The sequence below is a fragment of the Lissotriton helveticus genome, chromosome 9, assembly GCF_964261635.1.
Source record: "Lissotriton helveticus chromosome 9, aLisHel1.1, whole genome shotgun sequence".
In the NCBI taxonomy this organism is placed as follows: domain Eukaryota; kingdom Metazoa; phylum Chordata; class Amphibia; order Caudata; family Salamandridae; genus Lissotriton; species Lissotriton helveticus.
In genome coordinates, this window is record NC_136070.1 from 1,254,830,047 (window position 1) to 1,254,847,154 (window position 17,108).

Sequence of the window (17,108 nt, forward strand, 5' to 3'; positions counted from 1 at the left end):
TCAGAAAGCATTCAATGACCTCAAGCAGGCCATGTGCACAGCACCTATCCTCAAGAGTCCAGATTACTCCAAGCCATTCATTGTCCAAACAGATGCTTCTGAGTTGGGTGTGGGAGCTGTTCTGTCTCAACTGAATTTTGATGGTAATGATCAACCTATTGCTTTCATTAGTAGAAGGTTGACACCCAGAGAGAAAAATTGGTCAGCTATTGAGAGGGAGGCCTTTGCTGTGGTCTGGGCCCTGAAGAAGCTGAGGGCCTACTTGTTTGGCACTCACTTCACCATTCAGACAGACCATAAGCCCCTCTTGTGGCTAAATCAGATGAAGGGTGAAAACCCCAAACTGCTTAGGTGGTCCATTTCCCTACAGGGGATGGATTTTACAGTGGAGCATAGACCTGGGACTGATCACAGCAATGCTGATGGGCTCTCCAGGTATTTCCACTTAGAGCAAGAAGACTCACCTGGTCAAGGTTAGCTTATTGTCCCAAAGTTTGGGGGGGGGTCATGTAGGAGAGTAGGGTCTGCAATCCTATGATCACCCAGATTTTTGCTTTTTGCTGCACTGGTTTACGACTTTCCCTGGCTGTGGGCCTGCTAATCAGACCCACAGCCTAGCTGTTCTCTCTATCCAAATTGTACTCAGGTACTGAATTGGCACTGGGCCCTCTCCAAGTCCCTGTACCCAGGGCTGAGGTGCACCCAGAAGTCTCCCAGGGGCTGAAGCATGTATTATGCCACCCCTGGATTGACTAACTAAAACTGACACAACTGGCTGCACGACAGCTGGGGCAAGGTGGTGTACTCACCCTTTGCTTTAGATATAGTATGCCTATATCTAACCCTAAAATGGACACACAGATCTCCTATCAGTCACTCCTATGGCAGGCCTTAACCATCCTGAAGGCAGAGTGCTTGGAATCGTGTGAGATGGTGCTCTAGCATGAGCTGAGCCTGTCTGCGGCTTTCGGGATCCATCCCTTAGCCGTTTCCATGATATCGCATACCATATACTCTTAAGTGCATTATAATCCTCGCGGTTATGTGCCAACTCTGGTATCGCTTTATCAAAACATGTCGAGTAAGGTGTCATACGAATTGGAATACTAACCCCTCGCCAATTCTGGCGACGGGGTTAGCATTCCACCCTTCTAGAGGGACACGACATGCCTGTAACCTATAACCCGGTTAAAAGTCAGACAGAGCCTCAGCATCCACAAAATGGATGCTGCCACCGAGACACAAGTCTGCCCTCCTGCTGCTGGGAGTCCTCCCAGAGCAGGAGATAAGGACAAAGGGTTTCCTGCCAGGGGCGGTGCCAGCACCGTCCCAGACAGGGTTTTGTGTATTGTAGGTAGGCAGGGCTTTAGAGGAAGGTGACTGCACGTGGCACCCCGGTGCTCACTGTGCATAGGCTGGCTTGAACCAGTTCCAGGGTCACTCCAGACCCTGTGCTGGGGAAAAGCCCGCCAAGGAAGTGGGTGTAACCACCCCCCTCCTAGTCCCACCCATAGGGCAGGACTTAGTCGCGTGCCAGCCCCTTTTTACAGGATAAAGGTAGAGACTGGCCCCCTTCCAAATCAGATCATCTTTGAATCCTGAAACTACTTTCTGCGAAAGGAACTCAAGACTTCTTCCTAAGATTTCTCCCTTGTGACTAAGGAGTAGTCACCCTGCATCCGCAGGCACCATCCAAGAACACTGCGGTCTGCTGTAAGTCCTTCCTCCGGAATCCGACTGCCCAGCTCGACGAGAACCGGCTTCCCTGGCACCTCTGACCTCTACCCACCTCTACAGCCCAGCTGAGAACCGTGGGTGCGACGAGACCTCAAGGGACCGGCCATCTGCAAGACTGCACGACTTCTTTCCAGCAAGCCCGCCGAGTAATCTACTGGTGAGTGCTTTGGGGTCCGAGAAGCCCCGACTCTGAGCAGCTCCAGCTCCGAAGTGCAGCCCCCCAGCATCTCCACGATCTGCGTGGGGCCCTTCTGCTTTCCGCTGCTCACCGCGTTGTTTGGCTACTAGCCCGTTGGCTTGTGGCCTTCCTGACGACGCCCGACGACATTTCTGCTGCTGGTCTGGTTGCTCCAGACTGGCCCTTGCTCCCTCCCAGAAGAGGAGCACCCTGGACCCTCCTGGTCCACTCAAGACGCCATTTTGAGTCCACCGCGTGGGCTTGAATTAGCCAAGGCTTGTTGCCCAATCCGGGGTAACTTCGACGCCAACGACTTCATCCTTCGTGGGACAGCTCGCACCTCCATCCTGGTCGCCGACAACGCCTCCTGGTCCGAGAGACTGCAGAGCCCAGCAGCGCCCACTCACCTGACTGCGGTGACTTCGCCCGGTGCCATCCTGGTGCCCACTTAATCACTGGCTAGTGATTCAAGAACTTGGTCCCCTCTGCTTTCAGGTTTTCTTCTTCCTTGATCCAGGCTTGGATCCATCGAACTTTCCTTCACTGGTCGCCTGCCAGCACCTTCTTCCTTCCAGGCTCCCGGTCCGGCAACGAGATCCCCGACGTCTTTTCAGACCTATGCAGCTGCAGCCCCTGGGCTAGGTAACTTCGGCACTCCGGTGTCCCAGCATAGCCTCACTATCCAAGGGTCAGGATCCACTGTCATTTTCTTCCTACCAGGTCGGGTTCGCCCGTGAACACTAACTTTGCCTTTACTAGCCTCCATAGACTTTGTCCCGCATCCCGCGTGAGAGTGCACACTCTGCACCCGAGTCCCCTGGGCCTCCTAGTAGTAATCTAACGATTCCCTAGTCCAGTCCTAGCGATTCCAAAGCCTATTAGAACTGTTACTTACCTGCTAGTAATTCGCATTCCACTTTTAGTGTATATGGTTTTTCGTGCCCCTCGGGCATTTGTGTAACGTGCTAACTTAAAAGTATTTTCGTAAGAGTTTTGTTGTGTGCCTAGCACCCTGTCCTCATAAAGAGTACAGGGTTGTTGTGATTCTAATAAATACATTGTTTATTTTCATAACACTTGTGTGGTGTCCTTTCACTGGGTGTTCAAGGGGTAATGTGATGGTAAAACAGCTGGCTTAACACGCCCTCTAGAGTCTTAGCCTTAGACTGCTCGTATCCATGCTACTAGGATAGCTGGTCTATAAGGTTGACTTACAACCAATCATCAATAAGGGTTGTTTGGACTGATATATAGTGATCACTAGAATAGTGAACACTGCACATCAGGCCAACTTCTCACATTCCCCTTCGAGACCACTCCTCCAGCCATGCCACCGCAGAACCACCGTGTGTCGGGGGACCACTTGGCACTTCTGCAGGAGGACGTTACGGCCCTCTTGGCCAAGGGGGCCTTCGAGCGCGTTCCTGGGCCAAAAGTAGGGTGTGGTTGCTATTCCCACTACTTTCTGGTACCCAAGAAGGACAAGGGGGGCCTGCGTCCTATCTTGGATCTACGGAATGTCAACGGCTTCCTCCGGAAGGATAAGTTCAAGATGTTGACTTTGGCTCAGGTCTTGGCTGCTCTAGACCCGCAAGACTGGATGGTAGCGTTGGACTTGCAGGATGCGTATTTTCACATCCCCGTCCTGCCGGCCCACCGGCGTTACCTGCGGTTCACGGTTGGCCACGAGCACTTTCAGTTTATCGTGCTCCCTTTCGGCCTTACCAGCGCCCCACGGGTGTTCTCGAAAGTGATGGCGGTGGTCGCAGCTCATCTGCGCCGGTTAGGGGTGTCAGTCTTCCCCTACCTCGACGACTGGTTGTTGAAGGCGGGCTTGCCCCAGACAGTCGTCCACCACCTTCAGATGACGGCAGACCTCCTGCACGAGCTGGGTTTTTCCATCAATGTGCCGAAATCACACCTGTGTCCCTCTCAAAAGCTCCTTTTCATCGGAGCGGTTCTCGACTCGGCGCAGTTTCGGGTTTATCCTCCGGAACGGCGGGTCCGGGATATTCAGGCTCTGATTCCCATCTTTCAGCCGTTATCCCGGGTTTTGGTCAGGTTGACGCTGCGGCTTCTGGGGCTGATGGCCTCCTGCATCCTTCTGGTGCATCACGCCAGGTGGCGGATGCGGGCTCTGCAGTGGGACCTGAAGTTTCAGTGGGCCCAGCATCAGGGCAACCTGTCCGACCATGTCCTGATCTCGGAAGACACTGCGAGACAGTTGCAGTGGTGGCTTACGGACCGCGATTGGGTCAGAGGCAGATCCCTCTCCCTTCCCCAACCGGAGCACGTAGTTGTGACGGACGCGTCCCTCCAGGGCTGGGGAGGCCACTTGGGAGAGGCGGAGATCAGAGGCATCTGGTCTCCGGCGGAGTCCCGGCTCCATATCAACATGTTGGAGCTGCGGGCGATTCGCCTAGCACTGAAGGCATTCCTCCCCTTTGTCAACGGGAGTGTAGTGCAGGTGTTCACGGACAACACCACCGCCATGTGGTACTGCAACAAACAGGGCGGAGTGGGGTCGTGGACCCTTTGCCAGGAGGCTCTGCGCCTCTGGCAATGGCTGGAACGTCAGGGCGTGACTCTGACGGTTCAACACCTGGCAGGTTCTCTGAACGCCAGGGCGGACGAACTCAGCCGTCGGTGCTCGGTGGATCACGAATGGCGTCTGAACTCGGACGTGGCGAACGGCCTCTTTCTGCAATGGGGAGAGCCTTGGTTAGATCTATTCGCCACAGAAGAGAACGCGCAATGTCATCAGTTCTGCGCGTTGGAGTTTCCAAGACGGCACTCGCTCGGCGACGCCTTTCGGCGCGAGTGGAGTTGCGGTCTGTTGTACGTCTTTCCGCCTATACCACTTCTGCCCAGAGTGCTGAAGAAGATCAGGCGCGACCGGGCCCAAGTTATCCTTGTGGCTCCGGACTGGGCTCGAAGGTACTGGTATCCCGAGCTACTCAGCATGTCAGTCGGTCCCTCGATCCGCCTGCCCCTTCAGGAGGACCTTCTGTCGCAGCAGCAGGGGGCGGTCCTCCACCCGAACCTGTCCAGTCTCCACCTCCATGCTTGGAGATTGAGCGGCGACAGTTGAGGCCATTTGACTTGCCTCCTGAAGTCTGTGATGTGATTCTGGCAGCCAGGCGTCCCTCCACAAAGTCAGTATACGCCTGCCGGTGGAACAGATTTGTGGCATGGTGCACAGCAAAGGCTGTGGATCCTCTCTCTGCCCCCCTTTCTGAGGTTCTCCTCTTCCTTCTTTCTCTTGCCCAGCAGGGCTCTGCTCTGGGCACTATCAAGGGCTACCTTTCTGCCCTTTCCGCCTTCTTAAGGCTTCCTGATCAGCCATCTTTATTCAAGTCCCCTATTGCACTGAGATTCTTGAAAGGCATCACGCACATGTATCCACCTGTTCCGTTCGTGATGCCTCAGTGGGACTTGAACCTGGTTCTGACTTTCTTGATGTGCGCTCCCTTTGAGCCGCTTCATTCCTGTCCTCTCCGTCTTCTCACTTTAAAGACGGCCTTCCTGGTTGCCATCACCTCTGCCAGGAGAGTGAGTGAGCTCCAGGCTCTTTCTGTGAATCCTCCTTTCTTGTCCGTTCATCCTGACAAGGTGGTTCTTAGAACTAGACCTTCTTTCCTGCCCAAAGTAGTTTCTGCTTTTCACATCGGGCAGTCCATCACCTTACCCTCCTTCTTCCCGCCTCCGCATCCTTCAAAGGATGAAGAGCGGCTCCATCGTCTGGACCCAAAACGTGCGCTTTCATTTTATATGGATCGCACACGCCAGTTCCGGGTGGATGATCAACTATTTGTTGGCTACGTGGGTGAGAAGAAGGGAAGGGCGGTACAGAAACGAACCATCTCTCGGTGGGTCGTCCTGTGCATCAAAGCATGCTACTCTTTGGCTCGGAAGGAGCCTCCTGTTGGGCTGAGGGCCCATTCCACTCGGGCCACGGCGGCTACTACTGCCCTGGGCCGGGGAGTCCCTTTGCAGGACATTTGCCAGGCGGCTACATGGGCCTCGCTGCACACCTTTGCGAGGCATTACTGCCTGGACAGTCAAGTCCGGAGGGACGGCTTCTTTGGCCGTTCGGTCCTCCAGGATTTTCTGGTGTAGGATTGTATTGGTTCGCAGACCCACCACCGGGGTTGGTATTGCTGGGGTATCTATTCTAAGGTAAGGAATCTAATACTAACCTGTTTCTTTCAGATGAACAAGTTACTTACCTTCGGTAACGATATATCTGTAAGAAACAGTAGTTAGTATTAGATTCCTTACCGCCCCACCCATCCTCCCCGTTCTGCGAACTGATACCTAGGGTTAAGGACATCCCTTTCAGGGCCCTAGTTTCAAATGGCACCAGTGTTGGTTCTCACATGGCTCTGCGTGTTCTGGCGCGGAAAAGCTGTGTGCAAAGAACTGACGTCAGCGCGCGGAGGCGGCGTCTATATACTCCAGCGACGTCATCACGGCGCACGACGCCGATGACGCGGAGCCGCAGGGGACGCCTGCAGACGACGCCTACCGACGCGCAGGGGTACTGCTACGCAAAAGTTTCCGGATCCAGACTGACGCCTGGGGATATTCTAAGGTAAGGAATCTAATACTAACTACTGTTTCTTACAGATATATCGTTACCGAAGGTAAGTAACTTGTTCATCTGTCCTAATTATGACCCTTTTAATTACCCTGGGTCGAAACGCATCAATATTTTGGGGCATAAAGTCGTCAAACTAAGGAGTTGGCCCACCAGGAGAAAACATAAAAAAATTGAAGGACTCTTGTCTGTTTTAGAACTTTAACATATGATGTACCCGCCCTTTTCTCGTACATTCATACTGTCTATTGCCTAGTTCTTGAACCTTTTTGTCTATATTTTTGCACAAATCTTCACTATGGGCCTGATTACGATGGCGGTAAGACCGCCACCGTCGGACCATCAGTGGCGTTCCCAGCGCCATCGCACCATGGAGGTCCGCCCGCCGCATTACAATGGTGGGCGGATGGTCGGAGAGAGCATCCAATACGAATCCGACAGGCTCAAGGAGCCAGTCGGACGGACTGTAATCCCTACATTAGTGGTGAGGCCTGCTCAGGCACCGCCGTAGGGATTATAATGTCAGTTTCCGCCAGCCGTTTCATGGCAGTTAACCGGCCATGAAAAGGCAGGCGGAAAGTGACTTGGGGGCCCACAGTGGGCCCCCCTTTCCCCTTGGACCTCTACCATGGGCCCTGGGGGGCACCGAAGGTGCTCCCTACATATCTCTGCACCATGTGGCACGCACAGTATGATGCCTGCCACATAGGGCAGGGATATGCAAAATGTTTATGTTGTACTGCTGCATGTGCTACAGCCAGCAGCACACGCTGCAATACAAAAGATACACATTGTGACTTCCTTGAAGGCGGTTGCATCCTAATAGGGATGGTAGGACCGCTGACAGCTAGTCGGGCGGTCCCATTACTGACAAGAAGGCGGGCGGACTAAAGTCCGACCGCCATCATAATAAGGCCCTATGGGTTCACTTTTCATGGAGCACCAATGTTGTTTATTGTTGATCCTATTTGTACAGTGTATGAATATGAAACCTATTAAAACCTTTTAAATAAAGGACATATGCCCTTGACTCAGGTTTATATCGATATTTATTTGTCTGTGATTGCATTGGTTAGCAATCCCTAGGCCTTTTAATATTTAGTTAAGTGAATTCTAGAGGAAACCTGTTGTTTCTTGTTCACATTACCATACAACATTCCTTTAAAGCCAGACCTATTGACATTGTTAATGCTTGTTATTTTTTTCACGTGGAAGGTAAGTCATGTGTTCTTTTTTGTTCAAATGTTCAACATTTTGCCTTGAACTATCTATTTCTCAGAGGAGCAACACACTAACAGAGTAGTTTACTTCTTGTTTCTTTACAGAATGCAGTAAATGTAAAATCTTCTGGTCCGTTGAAAATGTAAGTATACATTTATCTCTACTACCATATGCAGTGTTTACTGTGCATTCCATATTGTAGATCAGCCTATGAATGGATTAAAACAATTTAAAGATAGATGCTTTTAATCTGAGTTGCTTGTGTATGCATCCACTGTGTAGTACATGTACATAATTTATATATAGATATATATATATATATATATATATATATATATATATATATACTAGCAGCCCGTCCCGACGTTGTCCGGGAGCAATTAGGCTTCAGGGCCCCCGCCCGCCCCGACGTTGTCTGTGGGTCCCCCGGAGCCTTCCTCCATATATTGCAGTATTATACCTCTATGTTTACTTTGTACCTTTTTGTAACCTGCACACGTAACTTTTTCCTCCTGTAATGCACCGTTTGGCTCACTTTTTTAATGCTCCGTTTGCTTCCTCTTGCTACCTGCACACGTCACTTTTTCCTCCTGTAATGCACCGTTTGGCCCACTTTTGTAATGCTCCGTTTGTTTCCTCTTGCTCACGATTTTCATTTTTGCTTCATTTGTCCGCCGCTCACCGCTCCTAAATAAATAAATAAATAACCTACCTCATCCACCGCTCACTGCTCCTTCCCGCCTGTCCGCCGCTCCTCACCACCTGTCTGCCGCTCCTCACCGCCTGTCCGCCGCTCCTCACCGCTCCTCCCCGCGCCATGTCCGCCGGTCCTCCTCGCGCTCCTGGACGTCACTCCTCCCCGCGCTCCTCACGTCGGGCACGCACGTCGCGGCCAGCGCTTCTTCCAAGGGACTACTTTTTTTTCGGTAAATTTTTTAAATAACGTATATTTATTACGTTTATATAGCCTATGTCCATCTGCACACCCTGACGATTACAACAATGTATCGGGTGTGTGGATCGGTGGTGTGGTTCCTGAGTTTACCTGTCTCAAAGGTTCAAAGTTCTTCCTTTATAATAGTAGTATAGATAATGCCCCTTAATTATTTATTGTTATGTTTGTCAGCAGGGCGAAGTTGATTTGCTGAGTATAGTTAATGGTACTTTAGATGTGAAATGGTTAAATTTCTTGCAGAAGGCAGTATTCACTTCTCAGTGTGAAAGTGGAAGTCGATGTGCAAGATTGATGTATTTTAAAGTCTGAAAGTGTGCTTGAATTCCTGCTGGTATTATTTGTACTGTTGGCCCCTATGTATCTGTAAACAAGCATTTACAATGCAATGGTTTCGCCTTTGGAAAAGTTAGAGCTATTGGCATTGTAAATGACAAATTTTGTATTTATGTGTTGGTTTTGAAAACAGATAAATAAAGGGCATTGTCATTTACATTGCCATTCTCTCGCAAATGTGAGACCTATTGTACCCTACGAACGAGCTCAGCAGACAGCAATTACTACCACACACACACACCCAGAGACACACACACACACCCAGAGCCACACACACACACCCAGAGCTACACACACACACATGCATGTGTGCGTGCATGCGTGTGTGTGAGAGAGAGAGAGAGCTTGTGTGCGTGAAAGAGAGAGAGAGTTGTAGTGAGAGCGGGTATATCCAGTCAATGAGAGGGAAGGCGCTCCGCTGCACCAGTTCTCATGCAATATTTTTGTGTTTTAGGTATTTCAAATGCTGTATTTTTCGTACCTCTGTAATATACACATCGAGGGACAAGCGTGGAGCGTGGAGTAGATCAGGAAAAGGTGTGAGGGAACGCACACATACCACCCTAGCCTTTCACAACCACTGCTGACTCCGCAGCTGCAGGAGAATCATTAACAGGCACCAGCCCTGAGCAGCTGGAATGGATGATGCACCACCACTGCTGGGGACTTGACAGGGAGCAAAGGCCTGCCTGCTGTCAAGCCATGGCCCTATTGAAAGCAGTGAGCACCAATAAATGCCTTACCGTGCATAACAGAAGTCAAAAGTGCTTCGGCACTGCACACTGCCAACACCACGCTACCAGTGCTGGAGGCCTGAAAGGGAGCAAAGGGGTCCTTGTATCATACTGCAGTCAAGCTAAAAGCACTAATGAAGGTCTTACTGTAAACAGCAGGAGTCAAGGGTGTTTCTGCACTGCACACCACGCACTACCCCCACCACGCCTCCAGTGCTGGAGGCCTGACAGGGAGCAAGGGGTCCTTGTATCATAATAAAAGCACAAATGAAGGACTTACCGTGCGTAGCAGGAATCAATGGTGCTTTGGCACTGCACACCAAAGAAAGAGAGAGAATGCATGAGTGCCTATGTGTGTGCCCGAGAGAGAGGGGGGGCGAGAGAGAAAGCGCGTGGGCGTGTGAGAGAGGGAGAGAGAGGTGGATGTGTGCGTGCATGTGTGTGAGAGCAAGAGCGCGCATGTGTCTGTGCGTGGGTGTGTGTGAGAGAAAGAGAGAGAGTGAATGTGTTTGTGCATGTGTGTGTGTGCGTGTGAGAGAATGTGCATGTGTGTGTGTCTGTGTGTGTGAGAGAGAGAGAGCGTGCATGTGTGGGTGCATGTGTGAGAGAGAGGGGGAGAGAGAAAGAGAGCAGAGAGCCTGCATGTGTGAGTATGCGTGTGCTTATAAAGGACATCAAAGTGCCGAAAGGGGAGAAAGAAAGGGTGAGTGCATGCCGAGGTGACAAGAAGGACTGGGCGAAAAGGGAGGGGGGAATGCCAGAAGGGAAAGTGATCACGGGGGGAAGCGCGCAAGTGTTGCACCCGCTCACATGCACTGCAAACTGTAGCCAGCACAGTGCATGCTGGACACTGAACAGTAAAGGAAGTAATATGCCAAGGGAATGCTGATGTAAGGCATTAAAACGCAATATGCGCAATGTTGTCATGATCGGTTTTCTTGAAAAAATAGTTTTATAAAAGAAAGAAAAAAGTACAACATATTAAAACAAACAGGCTCCTTCCAGCCAAAGCAAACATCCGGTCTCCTAGAAGAAACCTTCGAGTTTTCACAAACCGTGTACAGCAGGCCAATCTTTGCAGAGTTTACTAGCACAGCCAGCAGAAACGCAATGCATGGAATTCGCCGAGGAATGCACTGTAAGTTAACTAAACAAGTGTATCACGAGTTTTAATTTTACTCACCATGTAATAAGCTGTTAAGTTTTTAGAACATTTTTTGTGCCTCTGATGACGTTTTACAATGACCGGTGACAAGAATTGGGATTGGTCACTTCTGCACATCTTAAAACATTATTAAAGCTGCTTTGACAAACGAGTAAGACTCTGCATAACGACCACGTTGTAAAATGCAAGTGTGGGTCATTCCGTAAGGTGGTCTCCGTGCTCATAAAGGACACCCATGTAGAACCCACAGCCTTTACTGCTGCAACTGCAATATATTTACCGATGGCAAAAAGGTGCTTTGCAATCGCAACACATTAAAAGCCAAATAATTTGTAATCCTTCGAGGGGCGTAAGGAAGAGGGGAGAGGGAGAGGTGGGCGGGTTGTATGTTGTGTGCACAGGAAGTGGACGCGCGTGCTGGCATGATGTGTGTTCAAAGAAGCTCTTCATCACCGCGGATCACTGGAGCTTTGTGCCCTGAGCTGTAGATGCGCCCTGATCCAAAGACGGCTGCACAGGAGCTGAGACCAACCGAGCTGCGTGCAAGGATTAGCGGCGCAGGACATGTGGAGCGGTGCTGGGGAAGAGAAGTCGTGCAGGACAAGCGAAAGGGTGCTCGGAAGGGGAGCATGAGAAATTACGGGGGGAGGGGCGGACACCGACAATGTGTCCCGACGCCCCTCTCCCCTTGCAGGCACTCACCGGGTCCGGCGGCTGCTGGAGGAGAGCTCCCGCTCCTCGGGACTCTCCGGGGCCGCAGAGGGACGTTCTCTTTCCCCGGGGCTCCTCCTGTGCTCGGGAGCCTCGGGACGGTCGATGCTTCCTCCTTCCGGCTCTCTCCTCCTCCTCCTGCGATGACGCGGAAGGGGGCTCGACCGGCTGGGCCAATCCCAGCGCGGCCCGGGCTTGAAGGCGGGCGCTGCTTCCTCCTCTCACTCGGGGCCGCGGCGGTGAATACACGGAGCAATGCCGGGTGGGCACCGGCCTTAAATCTAAATATTAAGCGAGGTGGGCACTCGCTCGGGGTACCACAACAGCGGCAAGGTCCCTGGCAGGGTGGGCACCTGCCAGCGGACAAAATACTCGAAAATCAGGTGCCGGCAATGCCGGACCAGATTCGGGGGCGTTCCCGGCTGACGTCGCATGACGTCGGCAAAAGCCAAAGAATCTCGGGAACGCCCCCGAATCTGGTCCGGCATTGACGGACAGGCCCCTCGTCCAATGGCTAGGCTCCATTTATGGAGCCAGCCAATGAATGACGAGGGCCGACCCAAACCCACACTACAGTTCTCATTAGATTTCTCCTGCGCAAAAGCTGCTTGCGCAGCTTTTTGCAGTCGAAACCTAAAAAGTGTGAGAGTAATTAATGGTCCTGAAACGTTATAAATTTGGATTGTCAAGTTGATTTCTTGTGGCAACAGAAGTTTGCGATAGAGAAAATCAGCATGAAGTACCATACAGCAGCTGTTATTGGGAAAGTGGAGTTTGATTTAGTGAAATAGCGATGTGTGTTTTGATGTTATCCCCCTGTGACAACCTTTGATGTAGGGCTAAGTGTGAAAGGGTGTTTGTCTTCGTGCTGTAATTAGACTGATCACTGCGAGAAGGCTTTAGTGTTGACTCTTGAACTAATGTGCACACTTAGTAAAGCAATGATTATGGTTTTAGAAGCACCTTTTTGGCTTGTGGGGAAAGAACAGTGCGATTACGGAATGCGCCGTCAATTAGCATATATCCCCTCTCTTTCAGCAAGTTAAATTAGCCTTATTCAAATCTGCATGTTTTTATTTGAATGGCAGCCCCCTGTCGAAGGTTTGATGTAGTGCAAAGTGTGAAATTCAGTCCGCTTTGGTGCAGTAATGTCAGTGAGCCCTCCGAGAACGCCCTTGTCCAGCCCCCTGTGACAACCTTTGATGTAGGGCTAAGTGTGAAAGGGTGTTTGTGTCCGTGCTGCACTCCTGAAGTAATGTGCACACTCAACAAAGCAATGATTGTGCTTTTAGATGCACGTTTTCGGCTTGTGGCGACAGAGCAGTGCGATATTGGAAAGCCCCGTCAATTAGCATACATCCTGTTTCTTTCGGCAAGTTAAATTAGCCTTCTTTAAATCTGCATGTTTTTATTTCAGTGGCAGCCCCCTGTGCGCACGTTTGATGTAGTGAAACTCTCTCCGCTTTGGCGCAGCAATTCGTGTGAGCCCTCCGAGAACGCCTTTGTCCCTACGACAGAAATAATGGCCCGAGTGTGTAAAGCAATCCTTGTGCTTTTTGGTTTTTGTAGCGTGCGTGTTGGACCAATCTGGAATCATTTAGCATATTTTTCGTGGCAAGTAGTGTGATACTTTTACTTCATGTAGCATCATTGGTTGTTTGTGGAAGTCGCGCCCCTTATACTTTTACTTAATGTAGCGTCATTGGTTGTTTGTGGAAGTCGCGCCCCTTATACTTTTATTTAATGTAGCGTCATTGGTTGTTTGTGGAAGTCGCGCCCCTTATACTTTTACTTAATGTAGCATCATTGGTTGTTTGTGGAAGTCGCGCCCCTTATACTTTTACTTAATGTAGCGTCATTGGTTGTTTGTGGAAGTCGCGCCCCTTATACTTTTATTTAATGTAGCGTCATTGGTTGTTTGTGGAAGTCGCGCCCCTTATACTTTTACTTAATGTAGCGTCATTGGTTGTTTGTGGAAGTCGCGCCCCTTATACTTTTATTTAATGTAGCGTCATTGGTTGTTTGTGGAAGTCGCACCCCTTATACTTTTATTTAATGTAGCGTCATTGGTTGTTTGTGGAAGTCGCGCCCCTTATACTTTTACTTAATGTAGCGTCATTGGTTGTTTGAGGAAGTCGCGCCCCTTATACTTTTACTTCATGTAGCGTCATTGGTTGGTTGTGGAAGTCGCGCCCCTTATACTTTTACTTAATGTAGCGTCATTGGTTGTTTGTGGAAGTCGCGCCCCTTATACTTTTATTTAATGTAGCGTCATTGGTTGTTTGTGGAAGACGCGCCCCTTATACTTTTACTTCATGTAGCGTCATTGGTTGGTTGTGGAAGTCGCGCTCCTTATACTTTTACTTAATGTAGCGTCATTGGTTGTTTGTGGAAGTCGCGCCCCTTATACTTTTATTTAATGTAGCGTCATTGGTTGTTTGTGGAAGTCGCGCCCCTTATACTTTTATTTAATGTAGCGTCATTGGTTGTTTGTGCAACATGTTTACTTACACACGGCCACGCTCCTCAGTAACAGGCACAAAACGCTGTTTATGTCACCAGCGGCACCTGTATAAAGGCTTGAAGTTTTCTTCCTGAACTCGCTGTGTTTTCTGTGTGCTTGAAGCTCGCAGCCCCTGTAAGTGAGTGAAGTTTGATGCATTTTGGGACATGCCCCTCTGCCAATGTTGCCGCCCACAGGTTTAGTTTGACACGCCCATTCTACTCCCTAACAGCAGAACAACGCCCACAAGGAACTACTTTACCTCTAATGTTGTTTGCCCTTTGTAATGTATATGTTGGACAAATGTATAGCCTATGTCCATCTCCTGGAACTCCCCTTTACAACGCTGTATTAAGTGTTGTGATTGGTGGTGTACTTCTGGAGTTTACCCGCCTCAAAGGTTCCAAGTTCTCTCTTTATAATGGTAGTATAGATTTCACTACTCGCATCCGTGCCCTGGTTAATCAGTTTCACTTGCTGTGCTTGGTTTATTGATTCTCAAAGCATCAGGAATCCTTTATGGTGTCACTGCACTCTATAAGCAAGAAATCAATTAAAAACGAATTCATTCCTTGAAGGAGAGCATCTTCTCCATCTGGTTCCTCAATGGGCCTTAACTAGTTGCATTCACAGAACTCAACCGGCCATGATTAATAACAACATTTGGTAGGTTACAAACTAGAACAAAATGCCCTTAGAAAGCAAATAATTTCCAAATGACTTTTAGAGAGAAATATTGTTAAACATTAACCGGTAAATGTGAACCAAAAGTTTCAGAGCTCATTCCCTTTGGAGCTGCAAGTGCCTCCTCTGTTATTTTGAGAGGGGTATCGATCCAGTACTTCACTTCCTGCTTTGTCCGACCATTACTGCCTAGTGTCAGAGTGAGGAAATCGATCTAAATTTGGTAGAGCAGTACTACTTTCCACCTTGCAGTAATTTCAGTTGGTGCCGGTGCCACAGCCATCCTCCTATGTACTGCTTTGGGACTGTTTCATCTAAGCAATCTGTGGGAGCATATATCCATTAGAACATGCATTAGCAATGCAATAGGTCTCACATTCGCGAGAGTTTGAACTGTTAGCATTGTAAATTACAATGCCTTTTATTTGTGTTTTGAAAACCTGCAAGCGGTGCATAAACACACACTTTGTACTTTTAGTTCTTGCTTACGAAAAGCAAGGCTGGCAGTAACTGCGCCTCTTTTACTAAGAATTTTGATAAAATAAAATGATCCTGAGGTTACTGTGTTAATATGACCCTCGAAGCAGAGGTTACCATCAAGGGCCATTTCTATGTTTTTTGCTTTAGGGACAGGAATGGGAAGTGTGCCAAATTCTTGAGACCACCATCTAGGAGACGAGAAAGATGGATTTTTACCAAACAGCAATACCTCCATTTTATTGGAGTTCAATTTCAGATAGTTTTTGGGCATCCAATTTCCGAGCTGTAGCATGCAGTCATGGAATTTGGAAGCAGTGTCATCTGGATTACTCGCACTGACACCACAATTTGAGTGTAGTCTACGTAAAACTACTACAAACTCGATTGTTTTTATCAGCTATGCCAGGGGAGTGACATACAAATTAAAATATGTGGGGCTCAGGTACGAATGCTGTGGAACCCCACAGGCAACAAAAAAGTTGGGGAGGTTAACTTATCCAGAGACACTAACTGCTCTATGTCTGAGAGAAAAGACTTTAAGAGCTGATGGACCCTGTTGCACAAGTTACTTACCTTCGGTAATGATATAGCTGTAAGAAACATTTGTAGTGATAGATTCCTTATCTTAGAATTACCCCAGGCGTCAGACTGGATCCGGAAAGTTTTTCATCATCAGTACCTCTGCCCGTCGGGAGGCGTCGTAGTGCGGCTCCACGTGTGTCGGTGCCGGGATGACGGTGCTGGAGCTACTTAGATGCGCCCACGTGCGCTGATGTCAGTTCTGTACACGACTTTCCGCGTCAGAAACGCAGAGCCATGCAAGAAACTGACCACTGGTGCCATGAAACTATGGCCCTGAAAGGGATGACCTTAACCCTAGGAATCAGTTTGCAGAACAGGGAGGATGGGTTCGGGCGGTAAGGAATCTATCACTAAGTAATGTTTCTTACAGATATAACATTACCGAAGGTAAGTAACTTGTTCATCTGAAAGGAACAGTTAGTTATAGATTCCTTACCTTAGAATAGATACCCCAGTAATACCAACCCCGGTGGTGGGTCTGCAAACCAAGATCACATCAGAAAGTCCTGGGGAACAGAACGGCCAAAGAAGCCGTCTCTCCGGACCTGGCTTTCCAGGCAGTAATGCTTGGTAAACGTGTTCAGCGAGGCCCACGTAGCTGCCTGACAGATGTCATGCAAGGGAACTCCCCGTCCCAAAGCAGTAGTGGCTGCCGTCGCCCTGGTAGAGTGGGCGCGTAGCCCGACCGGGGGCTCCTTTTTAGCCAAAGAATAACAAGCCTTAATGCAAAGAATGACCCACGAGAGATGGTCCGCTTGTGCACAGCCCGACCTTTCTTGGCGCCCACATAGCCAACAAAGAGCTGGTCATCCACCCAGAACTGTTGTGTGCGGTTCATATAGAAAGAGAGTGCGCGTTTTGGGTTCAGACGATGGAGCCTCTCTTCCTCTTTTGAGGGATGCGGAGGCGGAAAGAAGGTGGACAAAGTGATGGTCTGCCCGATGTGAAAGGCAGTGACAACCTTTGGCAGAAAAGATAGACGAGTCTGCAGAAGAACTTTGTCCGGATGGACTGAGAGGAATGGAGGCTTAGAAGAAAGTGCCTGGAGCTCACTCACTCTTCTTTTCAGAGGTGATGGCCACCAGGAAAGCAGTCTTTAAAGTGAGAAGACGAAGAGGACAGTTGTGAAGTGGCTCAAAGGGAGCACACATCAGATAAGTTAGAACGAGGTTCAAGTCCCACTGAGGCATTATGAAAGGAACAGGAGGGAAAAAATGAGTAATGC

The 17,108-nt window shown here is 49.5% G+C and overlaps 1 protein-coding gene across 1 annotated transcript in view; it reads left to right on the top strand.

Moving 5' to 3' along the window:
- LOC144783414 (E3 ubiquitin-protein ligase rnf213-alpha-like) overlaps positions 1 to 17,108 on the top strand; it is a 2,376,820-nt gene that overhangs the window by 1,507,354 nt on the left and 852,358 nt on the right. Inside the window, exon 27 of the mRNA XM_078662402.1 lies at positions 7,841 to 7,878. Within this exon, the coding sequence (XP_078518528.1) occupies positions 7,841 to 7,878 (38 nt within the window). The remainder of the gene's footprint in view (positions 1 to 7,840; positions 7,879 to 17,108) is intronic.